The sequence below is a fragment of the Peromyscus leucopus genome, chromosome 2 (assembly GCF_004664715.2).
Source record: "Peromyscus leucopus breed LL Stock chromosome 2, UCI_PerLeu_2.1, whole genome shotgun sequence".
Lineage (NCBI taxonomy): Eukaryota > Metazoa > Chordata > Mammalia > Rodentia > Cricetidae > Peromyscus > Peromyscus leucopus.
The window spans coordinates 5852210-5877670 of NC_051064.1; the positions used below are offsets into that span (position 1 = coordinate 5852210).

The following is a 25461-nucleotide window of genomic DNA, read 5'->3' on the forward strand; positions in this document are numbered from 1 at the left end:
AATTTATTATTGTTGTTATTATTATTGGCTCTCAAGACAGGCTTTCCCTGTGTAGCTTCCAGAACTCACTGTGTAGACCAGGCTGGCCTCAAACTCAAGAGATCCTCCTGTCTCGCCCTCCCAAGTGCTGGGATTAAAGACGTGTGCCACCAGCCTGGCTCCCATTAGCAAATTTTTTGCTCCCTGTCCCATGGCCTTGTGCTCTGCTGGTGTAGAGGTGGCTCAGAGCAGCGTTTATGGCAAGAGGCACAGCAAACGTTCCTCTGAACTGGAATCCAAGCCCTTGCTAGAAGGCCAGCCATGAGCTATACTGCAGTATCTGACTTGGGATATTTTCCTGTGATGATCTTGGCATGACAGTGCAGCCAGCCAAAGAAAGGAACAGACTGTTCACCAGCAGGCTCTGTGGCGACATCAAAAGGGGCAGTGACAGACCTGCTGACCGTGGGCTGCGTGAAGGATTTGGCACGGGGTTTGAGTGTGAGAACAGCTGGTTCTTTTCAGGTTTCCCAGAGTGTGCCATCCTTCAGGGGACCAGACTCAGGGGTCAGCCGCTAGGCCAGTGTCTTGATGCCTGAAGAGCTATCTGTGCTCCTTAGAGCAGCAGATGTCACCCCTCTCACAGAGGGCATTGACTGTGACCAACTCTGTCTGTCCCCTTGTGCCCCTGTCTGCGATACTGTTGGTTTCTCGGGTGCTATTTTCTGTTGGCTAGGTAATACTTGCCTAGAATTAAAAGATGAAACCAGAGGAGCATTTAGATCTTAATGCCAGCCTAGCCGCTCCCCTGTGTTAATGACACAATTTTTCTCATGACCTCATTCCATTTACTTTGTGTGTTTTTAATAGCATAGACCTATGCTGCAATTTATTTCATTTAGACGCAATAGGGTTTTTTCCCCACTTATTTATTGAATTCTTGCTATGTGCAAGGCATTTCTACATAAAAATGGTGTGTGTAATTCTACATTTTGTCTCTTGTGTTGGGCAATTGTTATGTAATCAATACAGTCATTTGGAGTTGGCAATTCTGAGAATGGATTTATTTGAAAGAACATTCAAAGTCCTGAGGTAGTAGATGTCTGTGTCAGTCTTCAATATGTCCACTTCTTTGCTTTTGGCTTGGGCCAGGCAATGATAGGTTGAAAGCAGAGCGTCTAAACAGCATGCTTATTCATTTAGAAATGTATTGATCACTTAGTAATGTACTGCATATGGTGGCCACAGTGAGCAGGAGTCAGCCTGCCTCCCTGAGGAAGTTCTTGGGTGGGACTTTTTGAAGCTCAGGAGCTTTCCATTTGGCATTGGAGGAATTTGTTACATCCCCAGGAGTTCCCTGCAGTGCCCTTGAGACAGCACGTACAACTGTTCCTCTGGATCCATGGGAAGCTGGTTCTAGGATTCCTCGGACACCCAGATCCTTAAAGTCCCTTCTATGAAATTATGTAGTATTTGCATATGACCCACACACATCTCCTGGAACACTTCAAAACATCTCAGAATTATTTACTATCCAATGCAGATGTTATCTGAATTCCTGTTATTCTGTTTAGAGTAATAACAAGATTTTTATCTGTACATGCTCAGTACCCCAAGTATTCCCTTGTTCCAGATATTTACAACCTGTCCTTGGTTGAATTCTTGTGCAGGACCCCTGGCTATAAGGGGCTAGTAGTACACAATTTCACACTGCTTTGTAGGCTAGTATTTGTGGCCTAGGACTCTCCCTGGCTTTTCCTCTTCCTCGCACATTAAGGCTTCTCAGCCTCCTGCAGCTGCTGTCTGTCCAGGAGAGCATCCGTGGAGCCCCGGGAGGTCCCTGGAGGATACACATAGGCAGTTTGAGTACTGCTCACTGACACTGATGTTCTTGTCTATCCTCTTTGACTAAATCATAGGCACCAAGTCAAATGTCCAGGAACTGCCTAAGGAGAGCTCGCATTATACCTGGGCCTGGCGGATATGGTATGGGTTAGAACAAAAAGCCTCTAGTCTGCTATGAATGTAGCACCAAGCTGTCCTTGTGGTGGATTTGTGTGTGTGTGTGTGTGTGTGTGTGTGTGTGTGTGTGTGTGTGTGTGTGTGTGTAACAGGAGCAGAGAAGATGAGAATGAACAAGAAAGAGGGGAAGGCCTTGGTGAAGGTGGGAAGCAAGAATGGAGTGCAGTGTAGCCCAGACCAGCTTCAAAAGCAGCAGAAACTCAGTATGCAGGTCTGTATGTGACTCATAGTGGCTCTTACAGAAATGGACCCTAAAAGCACAGAATGATCGATCGATCATTGGGTGAACTCAGGGATAGAACCCCAATACCCGGGCTCTGTGGATTTGAACTATTTAATTAACCTTTGTGGATATGACTCAGATAAGAGATGACTCATTTGCTCGCTGGTTGGATAGAGGTAAACCCTATGCACTGTACACATGCCGCTTCCTCTACACCTCTGATGAAGTCTTAGAGATTAAGTGCTATGTGATAATAGAACAATTACCATGATATACTGTAATTTCTATGTAAATGTCTTTTTAAAAAGATTTTATTTTTAATTAGGTGTAGATCTGTGTGTGGGAGCATGCATGTGAGTGCGGATGTCCAGAAGAGGGTGTCAGATTCCCTAGGGCTTTAGTGAGGCAGTTGTCAGTAGCCTGACTTGGGCCCTGGGAATCAAATTCAGATCCTCTAGAAGAGCAGCAAGTGCTCTTAAGCACTGAGCTATCTTTCCAGTCCCTCTCAAGATCTCTTACCAGCCTCCTCCTTGTGATGTGGAATGATAAACCACTCACAGGAGATGGAAGTACATGCCACAGGCACTGTGATAGACTCTTAGGCTACTATTGACCTCAGGGTCATTTTTTTTTTTTTTTTTTTTATGGGTAAATACATTTTTGCTTATTTTATTCAGTGCTTAATACAGATGGGCAAAGGGATTCCCACTTCCCACCAGGTCTTTTGCTGAATGGCTGAATCATGAGCAAAGTCCTCAATCTTCTGGATGGTGGTGTGAACAGAAATGGTCTTACTCTTTCACAACTTTAGGCTAATGAAGGCTTGCTCAGCAAATTTATAGGACACAAAACATTTCTATTAGTGTGTTACATCTAATCTTCACAGTGAATCTCTGAGTTCGGCTGGATTTTCTCATCCATGATAATCAAGTTTTCTTTGGCTCTTTAGACCAAGAGGAAATATTTCCCAGCCCATGCCAACTCCCACTTTATAAAGGTCTTTATGGCTGGATTGCTGTGGGAGGGTGTTGTCTACTCTGTGACAGTACTATCACTTTTAGCTATTTTACTTGATTTCAGAAAATTCCTAAATCAGTTAAGTAAAATCAATCAGCCAAGAGTTATCTGATTGTCCTAACATTTCAATTAAAAAAAAAAAAAAAGATTGGTTTATTAGTCATCTGCAATTGACCTCAGGGTCATTTTAAGGACCATTATGAAACCACAACAATGCTAACTGACCTCCACCAACTGAAATCATAGTAGCAAAGCTCCTGATGGGAGATCCCACCATGGTCCCATAGAGCTGTGGTGAAAAGGTACCCAGCTCTGTTGCCTGGCAACGGGGAGACGAGAGCAACCTCAGTCCCATCTCCTGCACCTGGCAGGAAATATCATCACATCCAGGGGCCCCTGTGCCGAAGACCGGGCAATCATGGACGCTCTGTGAGTTGGGGTTGACTGGGCTGGGGCAAACAACAGGTATCTGAACTGGGCTGGCTCTGTGTGTCAACTTGACATAAGCCAGAGTCATCAAGAAGGAGCCTCAGTTGAGGAAATCCCTCCATGAGATCCTGCTGTAAGACATTTTCTCAATTAGTGATGCATGGGGGAAGAGTCCAGCCCATGGTGGGTGGTGCCATCCCTGGGCTGGTGGCTCTGGGTTCTATAAGAAAGCAGGCTGAGCAAGCCATGGGAAACAAGCCAGTAAGCAGCACCCCTCCATGACCTCTGTATCAGCTCCTGCCTCTGGGATCCTGCCCTGTTTGAGATCCTGTCCTGACTTCCTTCAGTCATGAACAGCAATGCTGAAGTGTAAGCCAAATAAACCCTTTCCCCCCCAACTTGCTTTTTGTCGCGAGAACATGAACTGATATTTGAATCAGGTCATCCTGAGTCTCAGAGGGCTCTGTATGGCAGAGCATTTTGGCTTCCATCTGGGGATGTGTACCTGGACAGGTGGTGTTTCAGGACATCCTCCTTTACCCTCCTCCACGGCTAAAGCACATGCACTAAGTCAGCTGTCCAGGAACAGTTGTGGAAGAACTGTTCTCAGCCCTGGAGTAGGTTAGGAGTCAAATTCCTCACTCACAAAAGCTGACCAGAAAGAGCTATTGCTTAAGCCCGGCTCATCAACTTTATGACCATCATAATACTTGAAAATTTAAGTATTAAATATTCCAAGAGTCCATCTAGCCATAGGCAAAACTCACATCTCTGGGCAAACTGGCCTCCAAAGCCCATTCCATAGCTGCACGTGTGTGTGTCTGGCTTCGGAGGTGGACATCGTCAGTTCTAGTGGACCAGAAATCTGTCCAGTGGAAAGCTGGCTGGCTTAGCACCAGGATGGACCATGGGCACAGTTTTCTTACCAGAGGGTGAGACAGGTGAGCAGCTGTCAGTCTGGGCAATCGTTCAAGATGTAGGCAGCGGGGCTGAGCATGGGAACGGCCCTGATGACAAACAGTTGATATAATGATGGTACATCTTTGCTTTTCAGTGGTTTTTTACAACTCTAGGCTAAATTCCAAACCTTCTATTGAGTTTGGATGTGCTTCACAGGCTCATGTGGTTAAACACCGAGTCCTTAGCTGGTGGCCTGTTTTGGGAAGCTAGATTTGGGGAGGAGATTGGACCTAGCTGGAGGCACTGGGTCTCTGGTTTTAGGAGACTGGCTAAAACAGACTGCTTCTGACTGGAGGATCTGACTTCTGGTCTACCAAGATGTAACTGGCTGTGTTGCACATTTTGGTTGTCATGGACATGAAACTGTAGCCTCCACGCCCCCTACCATGATGGATTACAGCCCCATAAACCATGAGCCCCAAACCCCTTCCTCCCTCACGGTTTTCAGGTGTCCTGCCACAGTATCCAACAAGCAACCAGTATGCTGGCAGCTCGGGATATAAATGTTAAACCTTACAGAAAGAAATGGCTCCCAAATAGAAGCAGATACACAAAAATTTTTATTCAGTGGAAGTTAGACTGACTTCATGGTCACTAACCAGTTACAAGTGCATCTAAATTCATGTGTGTGGACACCATAGAAATCAGAAGGGTCTTCCCGAAAGACCCGTATTCTGGCTTGGTTTGTGCCAGTGCGAGCCAAGGGTAGAACCATACACAGAGTCAGTACAGGTTGACGATGACGTCAGACAAGATTGGCAACACCATATTCATTGTTACAGCTAAGCATTACAGAACATGAACGTCCAAAGACCAGAAGACTATTTCTAAAGGGTTCTTAGACTACGCCTTTCCTTCTACTACATGCTTTGAGGACTGCCCAGCAAATCCTCCTCTCTGGGGGGCCGGGCTCCTTGCTGTGTTACACGCAAATGGGCCATGGATTCTGTAAACATCTGCTGATCCTCTTGATGCCCATTGTAAGTGGACAGCAGCCATCCCCTTGGGAAAGTGCAGTTTAACTGGTGTGAACATTTTCTTTTGTAAATCTTGAAGCTGAAAATTTTCTTCTTTTCCAATTAGCACCAGTTCATTTTAAAATATTTTTTTCCTGGTGTCAAATCTTAGGAAACATTTTGTAAAACTAACACAAAGTCCAGAACAACAAAGAAAAAAAAATAAAAAAATGTGTTAGAGAACAGCATTTAGAAAAACAACATCATTGGAACATTTGACAAATCTATGTACAGTGTGCCAAAAGCTGGTAAGGAGCATGGCTGAGGAACAGTCTCAGAAAAGGTTTCTCCACCTGAACCTCTGCAGGTGGTATTTACAGTCAGAAAAGTATCAGAAATGGAGTATCAGAACATCTGGATTTGGCTAAAAATCATATAAAAAGACACACTGCCCCTCCCCCACTAACTTCTAATTAGGTAGCAGACGTGTCCAGAATGGCCTTAAGTACAGGGTTTAGAAGCGGGTTTTCCCGTATTTTACAAACAGCCAAGAAACCTCAACAGACACAGAGGAGATCCGGAACAGCAGAGAAATGGAGTGCATTTCCTCACTGCCAGCTGGAGGGTAGGATGCTGAGGGATGGAGGAGGGAAGGATGCTGAGGGATGGAGTTAGCACTGGAGGGGGCAAGACCAATCATCAGTGGGAAGGTTTGGTGAACGCGCCTATCAGCAGGAGGATGAAGAAACCCAGGTATATTCTATACAAATTTTTCAAAATATAAGCCACCATCTCCATGTAATTTTGAAAAAAAAAAAAAGACTATTTGCCTTGTCAGATAATATTTTTATATTTTGTTCTTTGCAACTCTTACCTAAACTCTTTAAAGAACGCTCCTCACCGCCTGGTTGGAGAATTAACCACAACAGACCCGAGCCACCTTTAGCCAAGGCAATGTTAAATTCCTACAGTTTTGTCTGCCTGCTTCTTGAGATTATTTCCCAGTGCTGGGGACTGAACCAAGGCCCTCACACATGCCAGGCCAGTGCTCTAACTCTGAGTCACATCCCTGGCCCTTATTAACCTATTGATCCAGTGTGACTAAAGCATCTGTCTCTAAGAACTGGGCACCATTTCTGAGTGGTCCCCTCTCAGGCAGAAGGTATATCCTCATCCACTGTACTGGCTAGCTTTGTTTTTTTTTTTTTGTTGTTGTTGTTTTTTGAGCCCAGAGTTTCAGGTGAAAGTCTGGATGCACTGTCTTGAAACCATTGGACAGAAAAACAAAGGCACCCCACACCCTTATGAAGATTTGTATTCTCATTTATTTTGAATAATCTGCAGTTGTAATAAGTCTCTATGAAAAAAAGTACTTGGATTTGCTATAAAATACATGTTTCTCTTTGAAAATGCATAGTTTATAATTTTATACATTCATTCATTATTAAAGACTTTGTAAGGAAGTACTTACCCCTGAAATGATGGCAAGATTGTCCCTCAAAAGACCTCTACAGATGCCGGACAGCTTGCCGCAGCACCTTCAATTAGTGTATGCTCACAGCTGCCTCCGAACGCCGGGGGACCCAGAGGACCACTCCCTGGGCTTCGGTTTGGCTTCTGTTGGATTTTCTCAGACACCATGAGCAAAGCTTCCTACGGACAGCACTTCCACTAACTACCCCATTTTAAATATTCGGTAACTTTTTCTATTGTTGACATTTTAGATCTGGTGTAGAAAACAATTTAAAAGATGGCTTACCTTCAACAGCAGAGTGTGCGTAAGCCCCACCACTCAGGGCAACAGAGGACCTGCAGCTAATATTCCTCTCTCTCAGTCCCCTCGTTTGTCAGCCATGGCCGCAGGCCGCCTGGCATTTGCTTTTGATGATAATCTTGAACCCTTTGGGACCCAGCTAGTATTGTCTTACCCTGAGTTCTTCCATGCACATAGGGCTTTGCTATGAAGTATTTTGGAAACTATACTAGGGTGGAGTAGTTGATCCATAGCGTGTTTAAGTGGCTGGCCACAGTCTAACCATTAATTATAAAAATAGGAATTTTAGGGTGCACTGTAGGAAAATACGGAGTAATCGTACTTTTATACTATATGATCCACAGGCCTAACTCATTTTTTATACCCGGGGTATTTTTAGTTATTTATCAGTCATGGAAGCAGTATGCGTTGGGAGGTACCACGTGCTTCTGAGATATCTAGATTTCACCTGAAGCTTTCTCCCAGTGATCAGTTTCCCCAGTTGGGACACTGGGGATCGATCATGTCATGTCACTGACTTCCAATAAGAATACAAAGAAAGGGCCTAAAAAAATCCCTCAGACTGTAATCTGTCACGTTAGGCATTCCTTCCCCATTTGGGGATGGATCCCCAAAGGGTAACTCAAACCTAAGCACACTACAAGCCCTTAGGGTGCCCCTTTTCCTGTCTGTCTTGTTACCCATGCCCGGAATAAGGGATGGGGCTACCCTGGGGTGAGGAATGACTGTTTACCAAGGTGTACAGACTGAAGTGGTTTTTGCTTTCCAGATATACCAAACAGGACCAATCACACACCGAAGGCACTCCTTCTTCACATGGGGAAGGCCAATCCCATTCTTGCACTCTGCAAGGCTCCAGCAGAAGCCAGAGCCCGGGAGGATTTAGTATGAATCCTCCTGGTCGGCTGCAGCCCTCCACGCCGACACAGAGGCCAGCACCCTTTGTCCGGCTTGCGCTTAGCTCTGGCAGCTGGCTGGAAGGAGCGCCCCAAGGCACAGGGAAGGGGACGGCAGCTACCCCTCTCAGGGAGTCTGAAACTCATCTTCTGTGCTCAGCGCGGCAGGATGGTGCTGAGGGAGACCCTCTCCTTACAATCAGGAGCGGCACCTCCTCAGACAGGGACCGAGCACTGGCCCTGCAGGATGAGGGTAACCGCTCACTGAGCAAGATGAGCAAGACAGGTAAGCATCCAGGCCCTGGGACCCGGGCCTCAGAGAAAGCATCCAACAAGCAGCCAACGAACAGGAACGCCTCATCCCTGGCTGTGGGAATGAACCGAGACGACCCTCTGTCCTCTGGGTTGGGGAGCTGAGGACCTTAAAAAAGGAACGGAAGTCTACCAGACGATCTGCATACTGCTGCCAAGATGGAGATAGTAATTAGATGGGGACTCTTCTGTCCGACTCGCCAAGTTCTGTCTTCTCGAGTGTTGGCTTCCCTCTTCAGATAGGGACAGAGGGACAATACAGCAGAAAACGGGAGGTCCTCTTTTATCTGCAACTGTTTCCTTCTTTGATGATAGTTCTCTTATTTTTTTCAGGGGTTACCATGTTCTACTTTGGCTAATTTTCTGAATTAAAATTTTTTTGGGGGGGAATTGATCCTCATAAGCAAGTATAGTCATCAGCCTCAAGGATCGATTTCTAGTGGTCTTGTAGCATGAAGGGGGTGCTCTCTTCAAAGGCTCACAATTCTATGATAATGCCCATTGAGAACGAACATTCAAAGAACGATTTAATTCTGAAACTGACATCAAATTCTAGTTACTCGCTTTGTACTTGTTGGCTAGCACTGGGCTCTTCATACGTACTGCCCATGGAGCACCAGCCAGAGCTATGCAAGGGCTGCCTCTCTGTCAGGGTAGAAAAGGGCCAAGCCACGCTGCCTCCCAGCACCAAATTACTTAAAACACAATAACATTGTTAATAATAATTTTTAAAAACCTGCTAATGAACGAGGTAACAGGCCAATAGAGTTCTTGGGGCTTCCTTCTAGTCCTATGACAGGATTCCTTATGAGCTTTACTCTGAACTCAGGATGCTCAGCCCGGCACACCGAAAGCCTTGGATGAAGTGCACGCATATACTAGACAGCCTTTTAATCATTCCCAATGGACACAATCTCAGCCTTGGTCAGCATCGTTTAGCTGCCTTCACATTTAAACTTACTGAGCCCGAAAACCTAGACACCAGCAGCAAATTCTTTCCCCCCAAGGAGTCAAAATTTTTATTTAGAAGATTGCTTTAGCTAATAAATTCCTACACTTTACCATTTAGCTGGATGGAACTTGGGGATCAGCATGGTAGCTGTAGTAAGGGGACACATTTGGGGATGATTAAATTTGCCCTTAGAAATGTGTTCTTTACTTCTGGATGGAGAACATGGCGGGGCTCTTGAGTCACTGTGGAAGCCAGCCAAGCCAGCCCCTTCCTCCCTCTTTGCAGGCAATAATGGTGCTGACTCACGGGTTCAAGACTATTCTGGCTGGCCTCGGAATGTGGGAGAGTGACCTTTGTTCTCTACACTAGGTTCTTATGAAGAGCAAAGGAAATAACGTCTGAATGAGACACCCTTTAAGAACTGTCCCCGTAACATTAGGACTTCAAAAAAGGTAGACTTTAAAATAATGTCGTCACTCAGAATGGTGAAATAATCTGTTCACCTCCCCCCGCCCCCATAACATAGTTATTCTCGTTTTGATTTTGCCCTCAGACAAAGATGCTATGGTTGTCTATGTGGAAAAACTTCCTTTCAGGTGAATGGAAACCCCCAAACACCTGTCTATTAGTTCTGAAGCGAGGACCTTGTCAGATCAGAGGTGAGATTTTTATTTTTATTTTTAATTTTTACAGTGGAGCGAGGAGAAGGATGACCTGGGGAGCACGAAGAGAGGGCAGAGGGCTTTGGCACAAGAGGCGCCGTGTGTCACCTGGAAACTCCAGGGGCACCTGGCTGCCTTCTGCAAAGGCACAAGACTGCTTTTTGTTTTGCTCTGCTTTGTCAGCCCTTCATCACAGTGGTCACGGCAGCAGACACAGTAAGAGTCAGGATTACAGCTACTCAGCACTTTGGGGGATGGCCTGGGTATGCCAAGAGGCAGCTCTTGCCAGAGCTGGGTAACCCCTCGGTATGTTCTGATAAGGGGCAAGGCTAATCTAAGGATAGGACATTTCTGTTTTGTCTTCCATGAGAATAATCTCTAGGGAGAAGTAGCTTCTCCCCTTGTTTGAAATGTCTACTGTTCAGATTGTGCCCACATGTGCATCTACGGTGCTCATGTAGCCTAGAAGTGTGGGCTTGACTTCCATGGCTGGAACTCTGGCCACAGGATACCTCCGTTCCCACCGGCTTTTCTTTGGTCTGCAGTACTGGTCAAGAACGTATGTTGGTTCTCAACACTTCATTGTCAGGTGACGCCATGTCTCCAATTGGGACCTAGCAACCTGGCCTGATGTCTGTGGGTTCTGATTGTCAGAAGCTGAGTGGGCCTCAGTGTGGGTCTTCCTTCTCAGAAGACGTCAGCTGCCTAGTCCAACACCAGTTCCACTGCTCCCTGGTGTCTTTCTTTGTCCTGGTCTGTGCTGATCATCTACAGGACTCGCCGGCCATCCTAAAGTATCCAAATTGGCAGCCTCTGTAAAGAAGCTTCCGTTCACAGGTAGAACAAGATGACTACAGTTCAAAACCACATGGCAGTGACCCCAGGTGGGCATGCAAGTGCTACCGTGGTACTAGTCCAAGGGGGTGGCACGGATAGACTGGGCGCCGAGCCTGCACAGGGGTTCCCTCCCTCCATTCCTTTATAACTCGCACTGAACAGACTCAACCACTTGCTGCTCTACCCAACATCTGTCCGCTAGCTGCTCCTCTTTTGATAGTGTCCGCATCCTTAGCGAAACTGGACCAGCTTTATGAATCACTGAACGCTTGGGCGGGAAAGACGCTGTCTCTGACAGACAGCGGGCTGGAGCATGCGGGACAGCTTCACATAGCCTTGGCGGGGCTCACAGCTGTTTGTGTAGCTCCCAGTTTATTTCTCCTGTCCCGTGGGAATACGGTCACTTTCTGCTCACAACCTTGTGTGCCTGTGAGTGTCTCATAGTGAAAGACAGACAGACAAAAGTCAAACAAAGCCGTTGTTCTGACAAGGAAATTATTCAGCTGGTGGTGAGAATAAAATTATCCCCAACACTGCTGACTGCCCGAAAGTTCTTTGGGTGTACATCCTATGATTTTTAGCCATTCCCAACCAAATGATATTTGTTCATTAAATGCAGGCATGTAGTTCCGATAGACTAACAGGAAAACTTGTAAGAGAATTCATTTCACTAAAGGAATATTTCCTCCATGGCCTGGAAGTCTATCTGCTAACAACTTTTCTTATGTTTAAAATATAGAAAGTAAATCTTCACATGATCCCGCCCCACCTCCAGATGCTTTGAAAACACACTGGTCATGATAAGGGAGAAATTGCTGCTACATAGATTCTCTTGCAAATAACCTTTCTATCTGTTCTGCATTTCTACCCTTGCTCAGAGGGTTAATTGAAAAGATACACATCAAAACACTTGCTTAAATGAGGCATAGCCCTTGGATTGGTGAACAGGAACTGTGTACCATATCAACACTTCCTGTCGGTTAAAATACTGCATTTTAAAAAATAAGCTACAATGTATAAAACCAAGGTCATTTCCCACAAAGAGTTCATGTTCTCTGTGATTATAAAACACTGTATCTTGTAAAATATTTCCAGTTCTGGTAAACTTGAGAAGTACTAATGCTTATTATAAAAGTGTCATGTCTCTTGTAGACACCTAAGCGGTAGATTTTTTTTCATTTGGAAATTTAAGTTGTAATTATTATTGTATTTAAGATTATATTTACTATAACACATTACAATTGTGATTCCCAGACCCACACAACAAAAGTTATAAAACATGAGATTGTCTTCAGAAAAAAAGGAGCTATTTACAAAACAGGACAGGAGATAAAATTCCACTCTGATTCCTGGTCCTGTGATAGGTACACTCTTTAAAGCATGTATGTCATTGGAAATGGACCTTTCCAAAGTCAGTCATCAGAAGCAAGTCAGTCTTGAGTGCATTTCATACTTCCTTGCTCTGTTGGTGTGCGTTACTTGGGACAACTGGTACCTAAAAGTGCTAACCTTATTCTATTTTACTAACTTCCCATTTGGCTAAATTTCTACAATGCAGAAAAGACAGGATGAAATGATTGCAACATGGAGAAATCCCCACAGGTAGGAGGAACAGGGGAGCCTGTGCAGCTGGTAGGTTTCTTACAGAAAGAAACTTTCCAGTTGACTTGTATGCCCAGCATGCCTCCAAAATGACCCACACTCCCAATCGTGTCTGTTAGATTGACGGGTGCCCTGGGTACCACTCCTCTGTATGTGTTCACACAGGTCAATGCTACAGCCGAGGTGGAGGGTGGAAACCCTACAGGATGTGACACAAAGCAGCACCTGGTCCCTAAGAGTCCACGGCAGTGTGCTCCTAAACATGCCACGAAGCAAAGCACACGTCTCGAACAGCGTTCTTTCACTTAGAGAACGCTGTGTACAGCTAATGAACAGTTGCCCAAACCGGGGGATTACAACAAGCAACAGCAAGGCTTCTTGTTGACGATTACATTCACAGAAAGCCTCACGGCATCTCCACATACCCAGCAGGCGCTGCGCCTGTGGCTCGAACATCAGTCAGCTCGAGGCCAGCGACAGAAAGACAGTTATGCAGCGGGTGCACCTGCCACGCCTCACGGAAGTTGACACTGTCCCGTTGACACGGATTTGTCTTGAAATGATGCTAGTGAGTCTACATGGAAAAAAAAAACACCCAAAAAACCAAACTTGTTCTGACAAGAAACGACTTGAGACAGTACAATTCCTCCTAGTCTTGGGGTTCTCCAGATCTGTCTTTGCACCTCCTTCCTGTTTCCCTGAGGAAATGAGTAATATTTACAGTGTTCTGCTATTCTGCTCAACACATTCTCCTGTGTGGACAGCTCTCCCCTCTTCTCTCGGAACCTTCTCCAGGGGTGACACCCGCGTCTTGCAGTGCAGTTGCAGTGAGGGACGAAATGGCCTCCCGCGGGGCCGGCTCACCTGGAGCCCGGGGCTTCTGGTGCAGGTGTGATAAACCGGGGCCAGAGAGGGCAACTCGTGTCATCTTGAAGAGCAACGGGGAACGATTCGGTTTCAGAAATTTGTTGCAACATACATGTGACCATCTCTGAAGAGATGGTTGGGAAGCCCAAGGGCCATCTGTCATCAGTGCTGTTCTCTACTGATAATGTTCATGTGCAGCTTAGTCACCGGAGGCAGGGGATCATCTCATAAGGGAACCTCTTGAACACGGAGCTGCCAACAGGCACCATAAAGTCTATTCTGGTTTGGAAACCCACTGCTTTCTTCCTGACGCTGGCTTTTGCCACTCCACAGAGAAAGGAACTTCCTAGACATAAGGTGGCAGAAAGGTAGGCCTGTATGACAGGCCCTGGACAAAGCAGCTCCTGACTTGTTCCAGACAGCTGCAACAGACAAGGAGGAGCCCTGGCTGACCAGCCCCAAGAAGATGAGCAGGAGGCAGGTGTGCTCAGGCCTCCTGTACTGCCTCCGTGACGTACTTGCTACCTGGGGTTTTTCTCCACGTTGTCTCACGGACTTCCGCAAACTAATGTCCACTAATAGCCTCTGGGAAGGCTAAGGCTGGAAACTATTGCCTGTTGCACACATCGCTTTTGCTTTGTAGCTGGCGAGAGAATGTCTTGTCGGTCACTGTGAAATGCCTTCTCTGGGAAAAATGAGAAACCGTTTTTTGGAGGAAGGGCCATCAAGGAAGAAAAAGAATCCGACACTTCCACTGGAAAAGGGTTCATTGCCTAACCACGCCTTTTGTGGACAGGGCTGTTACCCCGGGGATGCATACAGCTTCAGGCCAGCGGCCAGCTCGCCTGAGATTCTTCTCATCCTTTCTTTCTTTGCTTCTCCACAAAATGCAGACACAAAAAGAACTTAGTTTCATGGCGATGGCATCAACTGAAAAGTCAGACTTCGTTTGGCACTTCATTTGGTTCCCCAAATAACAAGGTAACTACTTAAAAACCGGAACGCCTAACAAAAGGCAACTCCTACAATCTGCAACTCAGAGCTTTCTGGTCCCCTGGAGATTTCGCCCTTCCACAAGGGGAATGAATGGGCATATGTGTCCAGAACTGGACTCAGGATTTGTCTGCACCTGGAAGCCGGACGAGAAGACACAGTGCCTGGGCTGGAGACGCAGAAGAGCTGGTAGGATGAAGGCTTTAGGGAAAATCAGGGCTCCAGGTCAGGTGCATTCGGTCTCGTGATTTTGCTGACAATGTGCACAGTTAAGCAGAACTACCCTTGGGCTGTGTCTCTGGGGGAGACAGCCACGGTGTCTTGCTTAAGGAATGCTCTCATGCAGAGAGCATCTTTCATCCCAAAGTTCTTCAAGAAAAGATGAGTTTAACTCCACATCACTGTAGTATTTTGATTAAAGTGTTCATCTGAGATTAAAAAAAAAAACAAAACAAAACTCCAGGGAACTTTGCTGAGGAGGAAAACCTGTGGCCTAAGATTCATCTCTTATTTAAGCCCATGGTGACTGTGATCCAACAGCTGACCATGACAATCTCCGTGTGGCACGGGGCCTCTTGGACCAGCTAGGACATCATTTCACAGCAGTGACGCTACAGGAGACATGACAGAGGACATGCCCAGAGGGAAGAAACTTAGCTCTGCATTTAAAAAAAATGCTGTTTCCTGGTTGCAGGTCAAAACATCTAGGAGAGCCGGTGTGGCTGATGTTGACTATTAACCTATGGGGAATCGGATAAAGCGTGTTTTCTTTGCTCTTGAAATAAGTGTTTTTTTTTTTCTTTTAAATATCTGAAGGAAAAGATCAGGACCTCTTTCAAGAATAATCTTTTTAAAAGTCACATGAATTCAAAAAATAAAATTGCCAAAATACATGGTTGTACAGATTAAAGGTGTGGCACCGCAGAGCCTCCGTATATTCCCCTTACAGAAAATAAGAGGTGTCTCTGACACTAGATGACTTCTCTCTACTCCGTAAAAAAGCACTATGTACAATCTTTAAAGATATATTAAGCTTTCCTCTGTGCAATTTCACTTAACATTCGTATGGCTGACACCACGTTCCCATCCCTACCCAGTGCCTCCTATAAGGTGCTCTTACTTTGCATAGGTACAGGACACCCAGCTCTTTAAGGAGGGCAGACAGAACAAGCGTTCCAACAGAGACGAGGCTTGGTGGCCGCGCTCCACGCTCCACCCCCCAGCCAGGCAAGTCCACCAATTTAGACATTCCAATAGCTGGAACCCAGTGCAAGCCCTGGCCCTACTGAATGGAGAGAGTCCTATACCAAGATGCATTTTCCTTTGGGCATCCCAAAGGTTAGTTTCTGAGCGAATTCATAATTCATCGCTCCAGTATTTTTAAGAAATGAAAAGGTTTAGATCTCCACTATCCATGAATGTCACTATGTCACTAACTCATCTTTAGACATGTAAAGCATGACATCTGTAAAAGTGCACTCAGAGTGGAAGTTGGCTTGTTGCCCTAGTGGGATTTTCTCCAGATGGGGGCATGTCAGCCGTGCTCTGCTCGAAGCAAAGCTGTGGGGCCCATCTGGAGACTTCTACCTGGGTGGGGTTTGGAGAGCAGGATGACAACCTACGGTCCTGGCCACAGTCTTGACAAGACAAAGCTGCAGTTCGTGTGACATCCCTGAAAGAAGCATCGAGCCTTACCAGATGGCTCCCGGTGCCAGTCCTCAGCTGAGAAGTGGCAGACAGAGAAGAAGCTGTGCCACCACCTGGGCCCCAAGGACGACTCCCAGGTACTCTCTGCCGCGCCTCCCGGCATCCTGGTCTCAGCTTGCAGCTGAAGTCCACTGGTGATTCCCACTGCCCGTCACTTTTGGCCTTATGCTACCGGGGGCCTCCAAGCTAACATCTTTACAACGGTTCCTCTTGGGGTCCTTCTTGGAAACAAAACAGATATAGAAAAGATAGCCAGAGTGCAGCTCTTTCTTGAAATACATCATGATCCGGACTGCTCCAAGGAGTTGAATGGAAAACAGGGAAACGCCTATTCACAAGGTAGGTTATCCTTTGTACAAATGCTAGCTAATATTATGTAGCTTATGGGTGTACTGTATAGCTTATGGGCATACTGTTTAAGTGTCAAAAACCCTTGAAAATACCACAATTCAGAAAGCTTATCAAAATCTTTCTAGGTAAAATGGGCCTGGTAGGTTAAGTTGCTACAGAAGTCCAGTTTTAAGACCAGATGGAGAGCGTACAAAGTTGACTTTTCTTCTGAAGGAAAAAGTCATTCTGGCTGCTCTCGCTCGGGTTCTCAGAGCAGTGCAGGTGCTGATTTTTTTTTTGCTTTAATTCCACCAAGGAATTATATCCCCGGAATTCCAGGAAGGGCTTTCCCTGGGCCTTGAGTGGCTTCCTTTGGAAGGAGAGGCTTTCCCGCAGTGGCAGCTGAGGCAGGAATGGCTGGGCGGAGCCTGCTTCCTGGCTCAGTCGATGAACCGCTGGCAGGCCTTCTTCCAGCGGCAGGCTGTGCACCACATGTCCCGGTTCTCCATCCCATAAACCTTGCGGCACTTCTTGCCTTCGCCTCTAGGCTTCCTGTAAGACAGACAGCAGGGACACGGTCAGGGACGGGAAGTGGGAGGGCCTTCTGGGGAGAGTTCAGAAGAACCAGGGGGAAACAGAAGAAGGAGAAACCTGCCCAGAACGCAGCAGGAGCTCTCTGTGTGCTGGGTAGTTACCTGCTGCCGTACGTAAGCAGTTTCTAAGTTTCAGTCACGGAAATGCTCATCTGGCCATTTTTGTAAGATTAAGGAAGTAAAGACAAGTGTTGGGGACCGGGGAGTGAGGTGGGTCTAGGGGGAGGATCTGCTGTCCAAGCACAAGGAATGTTTGGACCCCCAGAATCTATACAGAGCTGGACATGACGGCACGTGTCTGTAACCCTAGCAATAAGCAGCAAGGCGGGAGGGGCAGACAGGAAGGTCCCGGCAAGCTCTTGGGCCACCTTGCCTGGCATGTCGGTGGGTGAATGAGAGACCCTGTCCAAGGAAGGAAGGAGAGGACCAACCAACACCTGAGTTGTCTTCTGCTCACTTAGGTGCACCATGCACGCATCCATACTCACATGTACCAGCTTACGTGTGCCCTTGCGCGTGGACACACACACACACACACACACACACACACACACACACACACACACACACACAATTTTGTGCCCCCCCAAATACTCCCTCCTGCGAAACAAACAAAACCACCAATAAAAATAAAAAATAAAACACAGAACAGCAGAGAACAGCACTGTTCTTCCAAATTTTCAGTGTGCCTTTCTTTCCAGTGTCCCGAAGTCTGGTTGGAGGCTTCCCTGGAGACTTTCCTGGGTCTAGAAGAAGACTGTAAATTGTCGTTTATGTTGGACAGTAGTGGACGCAGGACAGCGACCGCCGTTACTGTCCCCCACACTGAAAGTGCCCTTTACTAGTTACTGGACAGGCAACCATGGGAATGAAAGAAGGCAGGCTTCACAGACTGGGGAGAAATTTCACAAGAGGTCATCGTTTGGTTCCTTTCTGCTATTTTTCTGTTTCCTAGGAAACTCCTTTGAGGTGAAGTGTGTAGCGTCAAGCAACCATACCTTAGGCTGACTGTCCCTCTGGGCGGGGAGGACAGGACCGTGTGGGCGTGCTGTCTCTGCTCTCCTGAGCCCACTGGGTGGTGATGTGTTGGAGACACCTGGTGAACACAAGGAAAATCAGGTTGACCCGGCAGACTCTCCCTCCCACACATTCACTAGGTCTCGGTGGTGTGGGCCATGGTCCTTGAGCATCAAACACGGAGGAGAACTGTTTTGTTCTCAGCTGTGTGAGGCACAATGAAGGTTAAGATTAACGGGCAAGGCCAGGAACTCTGGAGCTGAGTGCACAGAGGGCCGCAGCTGGTGTGAGGTGTGCAGCTGATGGCGTGAGGAGGATCCTGCCGACTAATGTGTGACTGTCACTTAACCTGTCCCAGAGCCCACAGAGTGGGGCTGAGTGCCCCTGCTGGCAGCCTTTCTGTCATCATTATTATCTCCCAAATGCCCACAGAAAAGCCCATTAAGTTCGGGCCACACAATGGCTTTTCCAGCTCCAAGTTCCAAAGGTCCACACTCCTACCCTCAGCACCCACGTGGTCAGGGCTATTACAGTGATCGCCCACTCTCTGCTGCCACCTTCAGGTGGCTCCAGGGACAGAACTCCAGAGTGTCAGGCTTACGCAGCAAGCAGTCTACCCACTGAGGCTTCATATCTCAAACCTTCACATTTTACTGTCTATAAAATATACTTTGTACTACTGTGGACAGTACTGTATGCTATTATTTATAAATAAATACAATTATTAGGTTATGTGACCACAACATGCTTACTGAGTAGATAGGGCTTCCACTGAGTTTAAAGAACCCTACACGACAGTTTTTGAAATCATGGCTGATCTCTCAGACCAGGTAGTGACGACACTTGAGCTTGATGGAGCACTTTTTAAACAGGAAGTCTGACTTCGCTGTTTACCTGTAACTGTAGCAGTAAGAGGAAAGGCCTCACGTTAGCCTCGTGCTAGGCACTATGGGAGCAGCAGGAGATTGCTTTAGAAAGGTCACGTGCCTGGCTTGCGGTCAGAGTTCATGCAAGCTAGAGCCAGGGATTTTAACTGCGCCTCACATGGGAGCAGTAATACGGATCCCCGATGCCTTTCTGTATCTATTTTAGAGAAATTTCTTTGTGATCTTCTCTCTGTCATATTGACTGGAATAATCTCTCAGTAGCATTTAAAACCCTGTTTCTAGGCAATAAAAAACAAAGCCCAAGCGTCTTCACTAGTTACTTTTCTTGTGATTGGGACAGAATGTATGGCAGGAACAACTCACAGGAAATGCTTATCCCGGCTTCAGTTCAGGGATGTCGTCCACCATGCTGGGAGAGGGCAGGGTGGGAGCTTGGGCCGGGCCTGCTCTGATTTATAGTTTGCAAAGCAGGTCAGGCTGGGGGTGGGTATGAACTCTGAGAGCTGCCTGTGGTAATCCACTTCCTCCAGATAGGCTCCACCTCCTAAAGGTTTCACAACATTCGGAACCTTCGCCAGGTGGGGACCAAGTCATCTAACACACGAACCTGTGGGGGCATGTTACTTCATATCCGAACTATAATATCACCCCCAAATGAAGCTTGGTCTTTCTATTCACTACCCTACTTCTTTGGGAACATATAGCTCAGGCTGTCCTCAAATTTACTATGTAGTTGAGGTTGGCCTTGAACTCTTGATCTTTCTGTCTTTACTTCTCAAGTGCTGGGACTAGAGGCATATACAAGCATGTCTGGCCTCCCCAATTGCCCTAAAATTTTATGTTGGAAATTTAAATCCTCAGTCTAGATATGTCGAAAGATAAGCCCTTCAAGGAATTAAGGGTAGGGCCCTGATCCGATAGGATTAGTGTTGTTATAAGAAGGGATACCATACCACACACTTGCATGCACACGAATGCATGCACATAGGAATGTACACACACGTGCACGCTCAACAAGACTAGAGACCAGAGGGCTGGCATGCATGTGTACCTTCTCTCTGACCCCCCCCCCCCCACTTCCCTCTCACTATGGACTGTACACACTGAGGAAAAGGCAGGTGAAGACCCAGCTCCCGTGGTGAACGTCTCCGAACCTGGAGAGAGCCCTCATCAGAAGTAAACAGTCAAGCCCTGAGGTTGGATTTGCAGCTACCAGGAGATAAACGGCTGCTGATTACATTGCCCGGCCTATGCAATTTTGTTGTAGTAGCTTGGGATGAAGGGGCCAAGGGCCCTTAGTGTTCAGTCAAAACAACAGAGAAAGGCATTCTTGTGGATGTAGGAGAGCAGAGCGGCCGCCAGGACAAGACAAGAAGGAAAGCTGTTATTAGGCGTATCCTGCTCTCCTGCACACTCCCCGGCTCAGGCTAGAAAAGTCTGCATGGGAGGCCAGCAGTGTCTGCAGACATGAGTCTTCATGGCCATGCTTTGGGAAGGGCTCTGACGCTGGGACTCAAGAAATCCAGCACAAAAGTAAGCAAAAGCCTGTAGACCTGGGGACTGCTCAGAAGGACTTTCTCTAGGCTGTGTCCCCAGGGTTCTCCGAGACGAGGGAGGAAAGGCACCATTAGCCCAGGATGACAACCTCTGGGCATCTGTTTGGGAGCACAAAACAGAAGAGATTTTTATAAATCAGAAACCACTGTGTTGGGAATTTTTAGACAGACCCATCCTTACTGTTCCTTATAATTTAAAAATTTGAGAATTGCTATCTGGAGCTAACATACATTTCAGAGTGGGAAACTTCATGCTCTTGGATTCTGCCTGGCTCTGTGAGCTACTGATTGGCATGAGGTCACTGGACATTCGAAGCCTGCAGCTGTGTGGGATGGACGGTTCAGAAAAGCCACCTGCAGGAGCAGCAGACGTCCGACTCTGTTTTCGTTGACAGCACGGACGGGGAGTTCAGGAACACAATCAATAGTCTTTGTGCTCCATTCCTGTCTTTCTAGAGTCAAACAAAGCTCTTAAAAATATACCCAGATCCTTAAAATAGGAATGGCAAGTTTGACTGCTGGAGTGTTTATCTAAGTCTTGGCCGAAGCAGATTACACACCAGAGAGACTGGAAATTCTCTGGTCTAAGAATAAATGGGAAATGGGAGACGGAGGCTGGGAGAGGCGCAGCTGTTGTTGAAGTGCCTGCGGCCTAATCGTGAGGACCTACGTGTGGAAGCCAGCACGCATGTAAAATGGACACAGTGACATGCAGTGCATCCGTAACCCTCGTGCTAGAGGTGGGGGCCGGGCAGATCTCTGGAGCTCGCCCACCAGCCAGTTTACCCTGGTAAGCTCCAGGTTCAGAGAGCCTGCCTGAAACAACAAGGTGCAGAACAACTGTGTAAGACAACTGATGTCAACATCTGGTCTATGCACCATGTGCACACACATGTACACACACATGTATATAAACCACACATACACACAAAACAAAACGAAAAGAATAAATGAGAAATGGCCACAGGAGGTAGAATTCCCGGTTTACCCAGACACTCCATCTATGTGCAACTCCCTGCTAGAATGTTCCTGGAAGTCAACACAGAAATGAAACATTTTGTAAAGAAAGAAAAGGGGGGTGGTGGTTGAGATTGAGAGTAGAGACAGCGGTAGTGTCCATGGAAGAGTTCTAAGATTTCGTTGCTGGAACACAAACAGCATAAGGAGTCCTGGCTGGCATCCTACAGAGACATTTAGGAACTTGGAGGATGGACAGCTGGTTACAAACCACAATGATGTCTCTATGATGGTTTAGTTAAAAAAAAAAAAAAAAAAGCACAGCAGAAGCGAGGCATTGTGGAGCCCGAGTTGGGGTAGCAAATTCAAGACTTGCCTGGGCTGTATGTGAGTTTAAGTCCAACCTGAACAACTGAGTGAGACTGTGTATCCAGATAACCAGAGCAAAGAGGGACGCAGCTTCACGGGGGAGCATCTGCCCAGTCCACAAGGCCTTGCGTTCAATTCTGAAAACCAGGGTGCAGTGGAAGACACAGCAGTGTGCCTGGTCATGACAGCGGTGCAGACACCCGAAGTTCTCACTGTCTCACACTGTCCTTATTTTCATACCAGGTGAGCAGAATGGCCTATGAGCTTGGGAAGTCTTCCGGCGTTAAAGGCGGGAACCAAGGACCTGTTACACTGTCAGCCTGTGGCTGGAACCGGAATCGGAGCTTCACTGCAGGTGTGGCCGTGGCTGGGCTTCACTGTCAACGTGACAGCATTTAGGATCATCTAGAATACACACCTCTGGGTGTCTCTGGGATGGGTTTCCAGAAAGGCAGAAGGGAGGGAGGAAGACCGACTCTGAATGTGGGTAGCTGTGGGAGCCCACAGAGGTTTCCTAGTGAGATCTTACCCAGGGCAAGAGAATCTGAGCTTGCTTTACCCAGCAGGGCTGCATAAGGAGATGATTTGGTCATGGGCATGGTTACCAGGTGTTTGGAAGAGTCTACACTTGGCTGTGCAGTGTGCTTTGATCTAGCAAGGGGGAGGGCTTTTGCCTCTCCCCTTGGCATGTTATAAAAAAGGAATAAATGAAGAGGCCGTTGGGTAGTGATCCAGTCCCTCCCGAAGCTTTCCTGTGTTTCTGTCTTTCTTCTCGTCGGCTAGGTCTCTTTCTCTTTCTTTATTTTTTTTTTTAGACAGGGTTTCTCTGTGTAGCTTTGAAGCCTTTCCTGGAACTCACTCTATAGTCCAGGCTGGCCTCGAACTCACAGAGATCCGCCTGCCTCTGCCTCCCGAGTGCTGGGATTAAAGGCGTGCACCACCACCACCCAGCCTCTCTTTCTATCTAATATTTTCTTATTCCTCTCTCCTCCTCCTCCTCCTCAGAACCCTAGAAAAGGTGGGAAAGGTAGGAGCCGGACTCCCTCAGACTCCTACAGGTGACACCATCCTGTAGCCTGGGCCCTGGCTGAAAACAAATGGATGCATGTGGTGCATCAGCATTCATCTCTTTCTGCTTCAGACAGTGGACACAACATGCCCAGTCACCAGCCACACCTACTGCCACCACGGTGGACTCTGAGAGCAAATAAACCCTCCCTCCCTCCCTCCCTCCCTCCCTTCCTTCACATGTGTCATGCATTTGGTCACAGCAACAGGAAAGTAACTAAATACACTAGGCTATCAAAGAAGGCATCTTAGCCCCTTCCTCTGTTGCTGGAATAAAATACTCTGGAAAGAGTTGGTTCTGGTCCACAGTTCACTCTGTCCTGATGGGGAACTGAAGGCAGTGGGAACTTGAAGCAGGGAACACATTGTGTCCAGCACCAGGAAGCAGGGAGTGATGAATGCATACTCTTCTCATGTCCTGTTCCTTTTCTCCATTTATACTGTCTAGATTCTCAGCCAGGAAATGGTGCCACCATGACGGGCCAGTCTTCCCATTTCTATTAACACAAGATCATCTCCCAAAGGCATGTCCAGAGGCCTGTCTCCCACGTCATTCTAGATTCTGTCAAATTGCCAACACTAGCCATCACAGGTGGGTTAATGGCAAACGGCAAGGGGCTCAGGGTCCTTTTATGTCTACTAAGGGGAAATGGTTCATATCTGATGGCCACAGGAGTGGAGAAATGTTTGTGCCACAAGAAAACCGACACAAGAATGTCCAAGTTCACTCCTTGAGAGTGGCCAGCGGCCACTGTGGTGGTATTTGTGCTCTAGCAAATAAAGCTTGCCTGGGGATCAAATGACAAAGCCAGCCACTATATAGAGGTCAGGCAGTCGTAGCACACGCCTTTAATCCTAGCATTCGGGAGGCAGAGATTCATCCAGGTCTCTGTGAGTTCGAGGCCACACTGGGAACAGAGCCAGTAATGGTGGCACATGCCTTTAATCTGAGCAATGGGTAACCATAGAGGTCTGGAGGTCTGTACAGACAGGAAGTGATAGAGCTGGGCAGAGAGAGGAAGTAAGATGGCAGGGCACAGAAAGGTATATAGATGTGAGTATGCAGGAAGTAGCTCTCTCTCAGGCTGAGGATTTCCTAGCAGTAAGAACTTGTGGCTGGCTTGTTCTATCCCTCTGATCTTTCCACTTTCACACCAATATCTGGCTCCGGGTTTTTTTTATTAATAAGACATTTAGCAATCCGTGTTACAGGCCACCACTGTTCAGTGGCTTTAGTAATTATTCCATATTTATGGCAGTGCTGAAAATCACAAGAGTGTTTTCTGGATCCACTGCTTCCTAAGGGCTATCAGCAGGAGCTATTCACTGCCAGGGATCCCTTTATGGAGTTGGGTAAATATGCCTGGGCAGAGCACACCGAGTTTGCCCAGTTACTCACCTTTATAAGCTTGGGACCTCTGCAACTTGGCAGGGCTTGCCAAGGAGTTGCTTTTGTGGGGTCTCTGTGTAAGTGTGGGAGGCGTGAGGGAGGGAAGAAAAAAATAAGGTTTTAACACGTCTATCCTGAGCCTAGTTCTGAACCTTATCAGGAGTCACACTCTGAGCATGGCTGCTGTGCAGGTAGGCGGGCCTCTTGGTGTTCTATGAAAAACTATGTAAGACCTAGGATATTTTAAAACGAACTGTTAGGAGCCAAGCTAATTCACAGTGATTTATCAGAATCCTTTAACACACTGAGTTTATTGGCTGCACTTTTAGCATTTGTTTACTTTTTTTTTTTTTTGCTCAGGCTTTGAAAGAAAAGAGTGATTTCAATTTATTTAATTTTGAGATCTTCAAATGGCATACCTCCAAGACAATATGTCAAACTAATGAAACTTAGGAAGTAATTTGTAATGGCAAACATCAGCCTGTCTGTAAGAAAAGGTGTGAATCAAGCTGCTAATGCTACAGTCTTTTGGAGATGGACCTCTAGCACCAACACAAAATACATCTCCATAATCAACAGCTAACGCTCTCTTCTGGCTTTCTAAAGTATCAGTCAAAACATCTTTTTCCTGAGAAGCCATACCCATCACAAGACAGCTTGCTGATGAATCTACAAGTGTCACTTCAGAACTATATACCTGGGAATGGAGAGAAGACTCAGCCATTAAGAGCACTGGCTGCTCTTCCAGATGACCTGAGTTTAATTCCCAGCACCCACATGGCAGCTCACATCCATATGTAACTCCAGCCCCAGGGGATCTGGTGCCCTCTTCTGGTCTCCACAGGCACTGCATGCATGTGGTACGCAGAAATGCAAGCAAGCCAAACACTCAGATTAAAAAAAAAAGTAATCTTAAAAAAAGAAAGAAAGAGAGAGAGAGGAAGGAAGGAAGGAAGGAAGGAAGGAAGGAAGGAAGGAAGGAAGGAAGGAAGAAAGAAAGAGAGAAAGAAGCATATGTCTTTGGAAACTAGGCATGATGGTGTACACCTATAGTACATCATTTGGGAGGTGAGGGTTCAAAGGCCATCCTTGACTATCTAGAGTTC

At 46.8% G+C, this 25461-nt stretch overlaps 1 protein-coding gene across 1 annotated transcript in view; it reads right to left on the minus strand.

Moving 5' to 3' along the window:
• Positions 1–5167: 5167 nt before the first annotated feature.
• The window catches only part of Znf704 (zinc finger protein 704), a 201004-nt gene continuing 180710 nt past the window's right edge, over positions 5168–25461 (minus strand). Inside the window, 2 exon segments of the mRNA XM_028887559.2 lie at positions 5168–17070; positions 18110–18207. Of these exon segments, the coding sequence (XP_028743392.1) occupies positions 16959–17070; positions 18110–18207 (210 nt within the window). The 3' untranslated portion in view covers positions 5168–16958.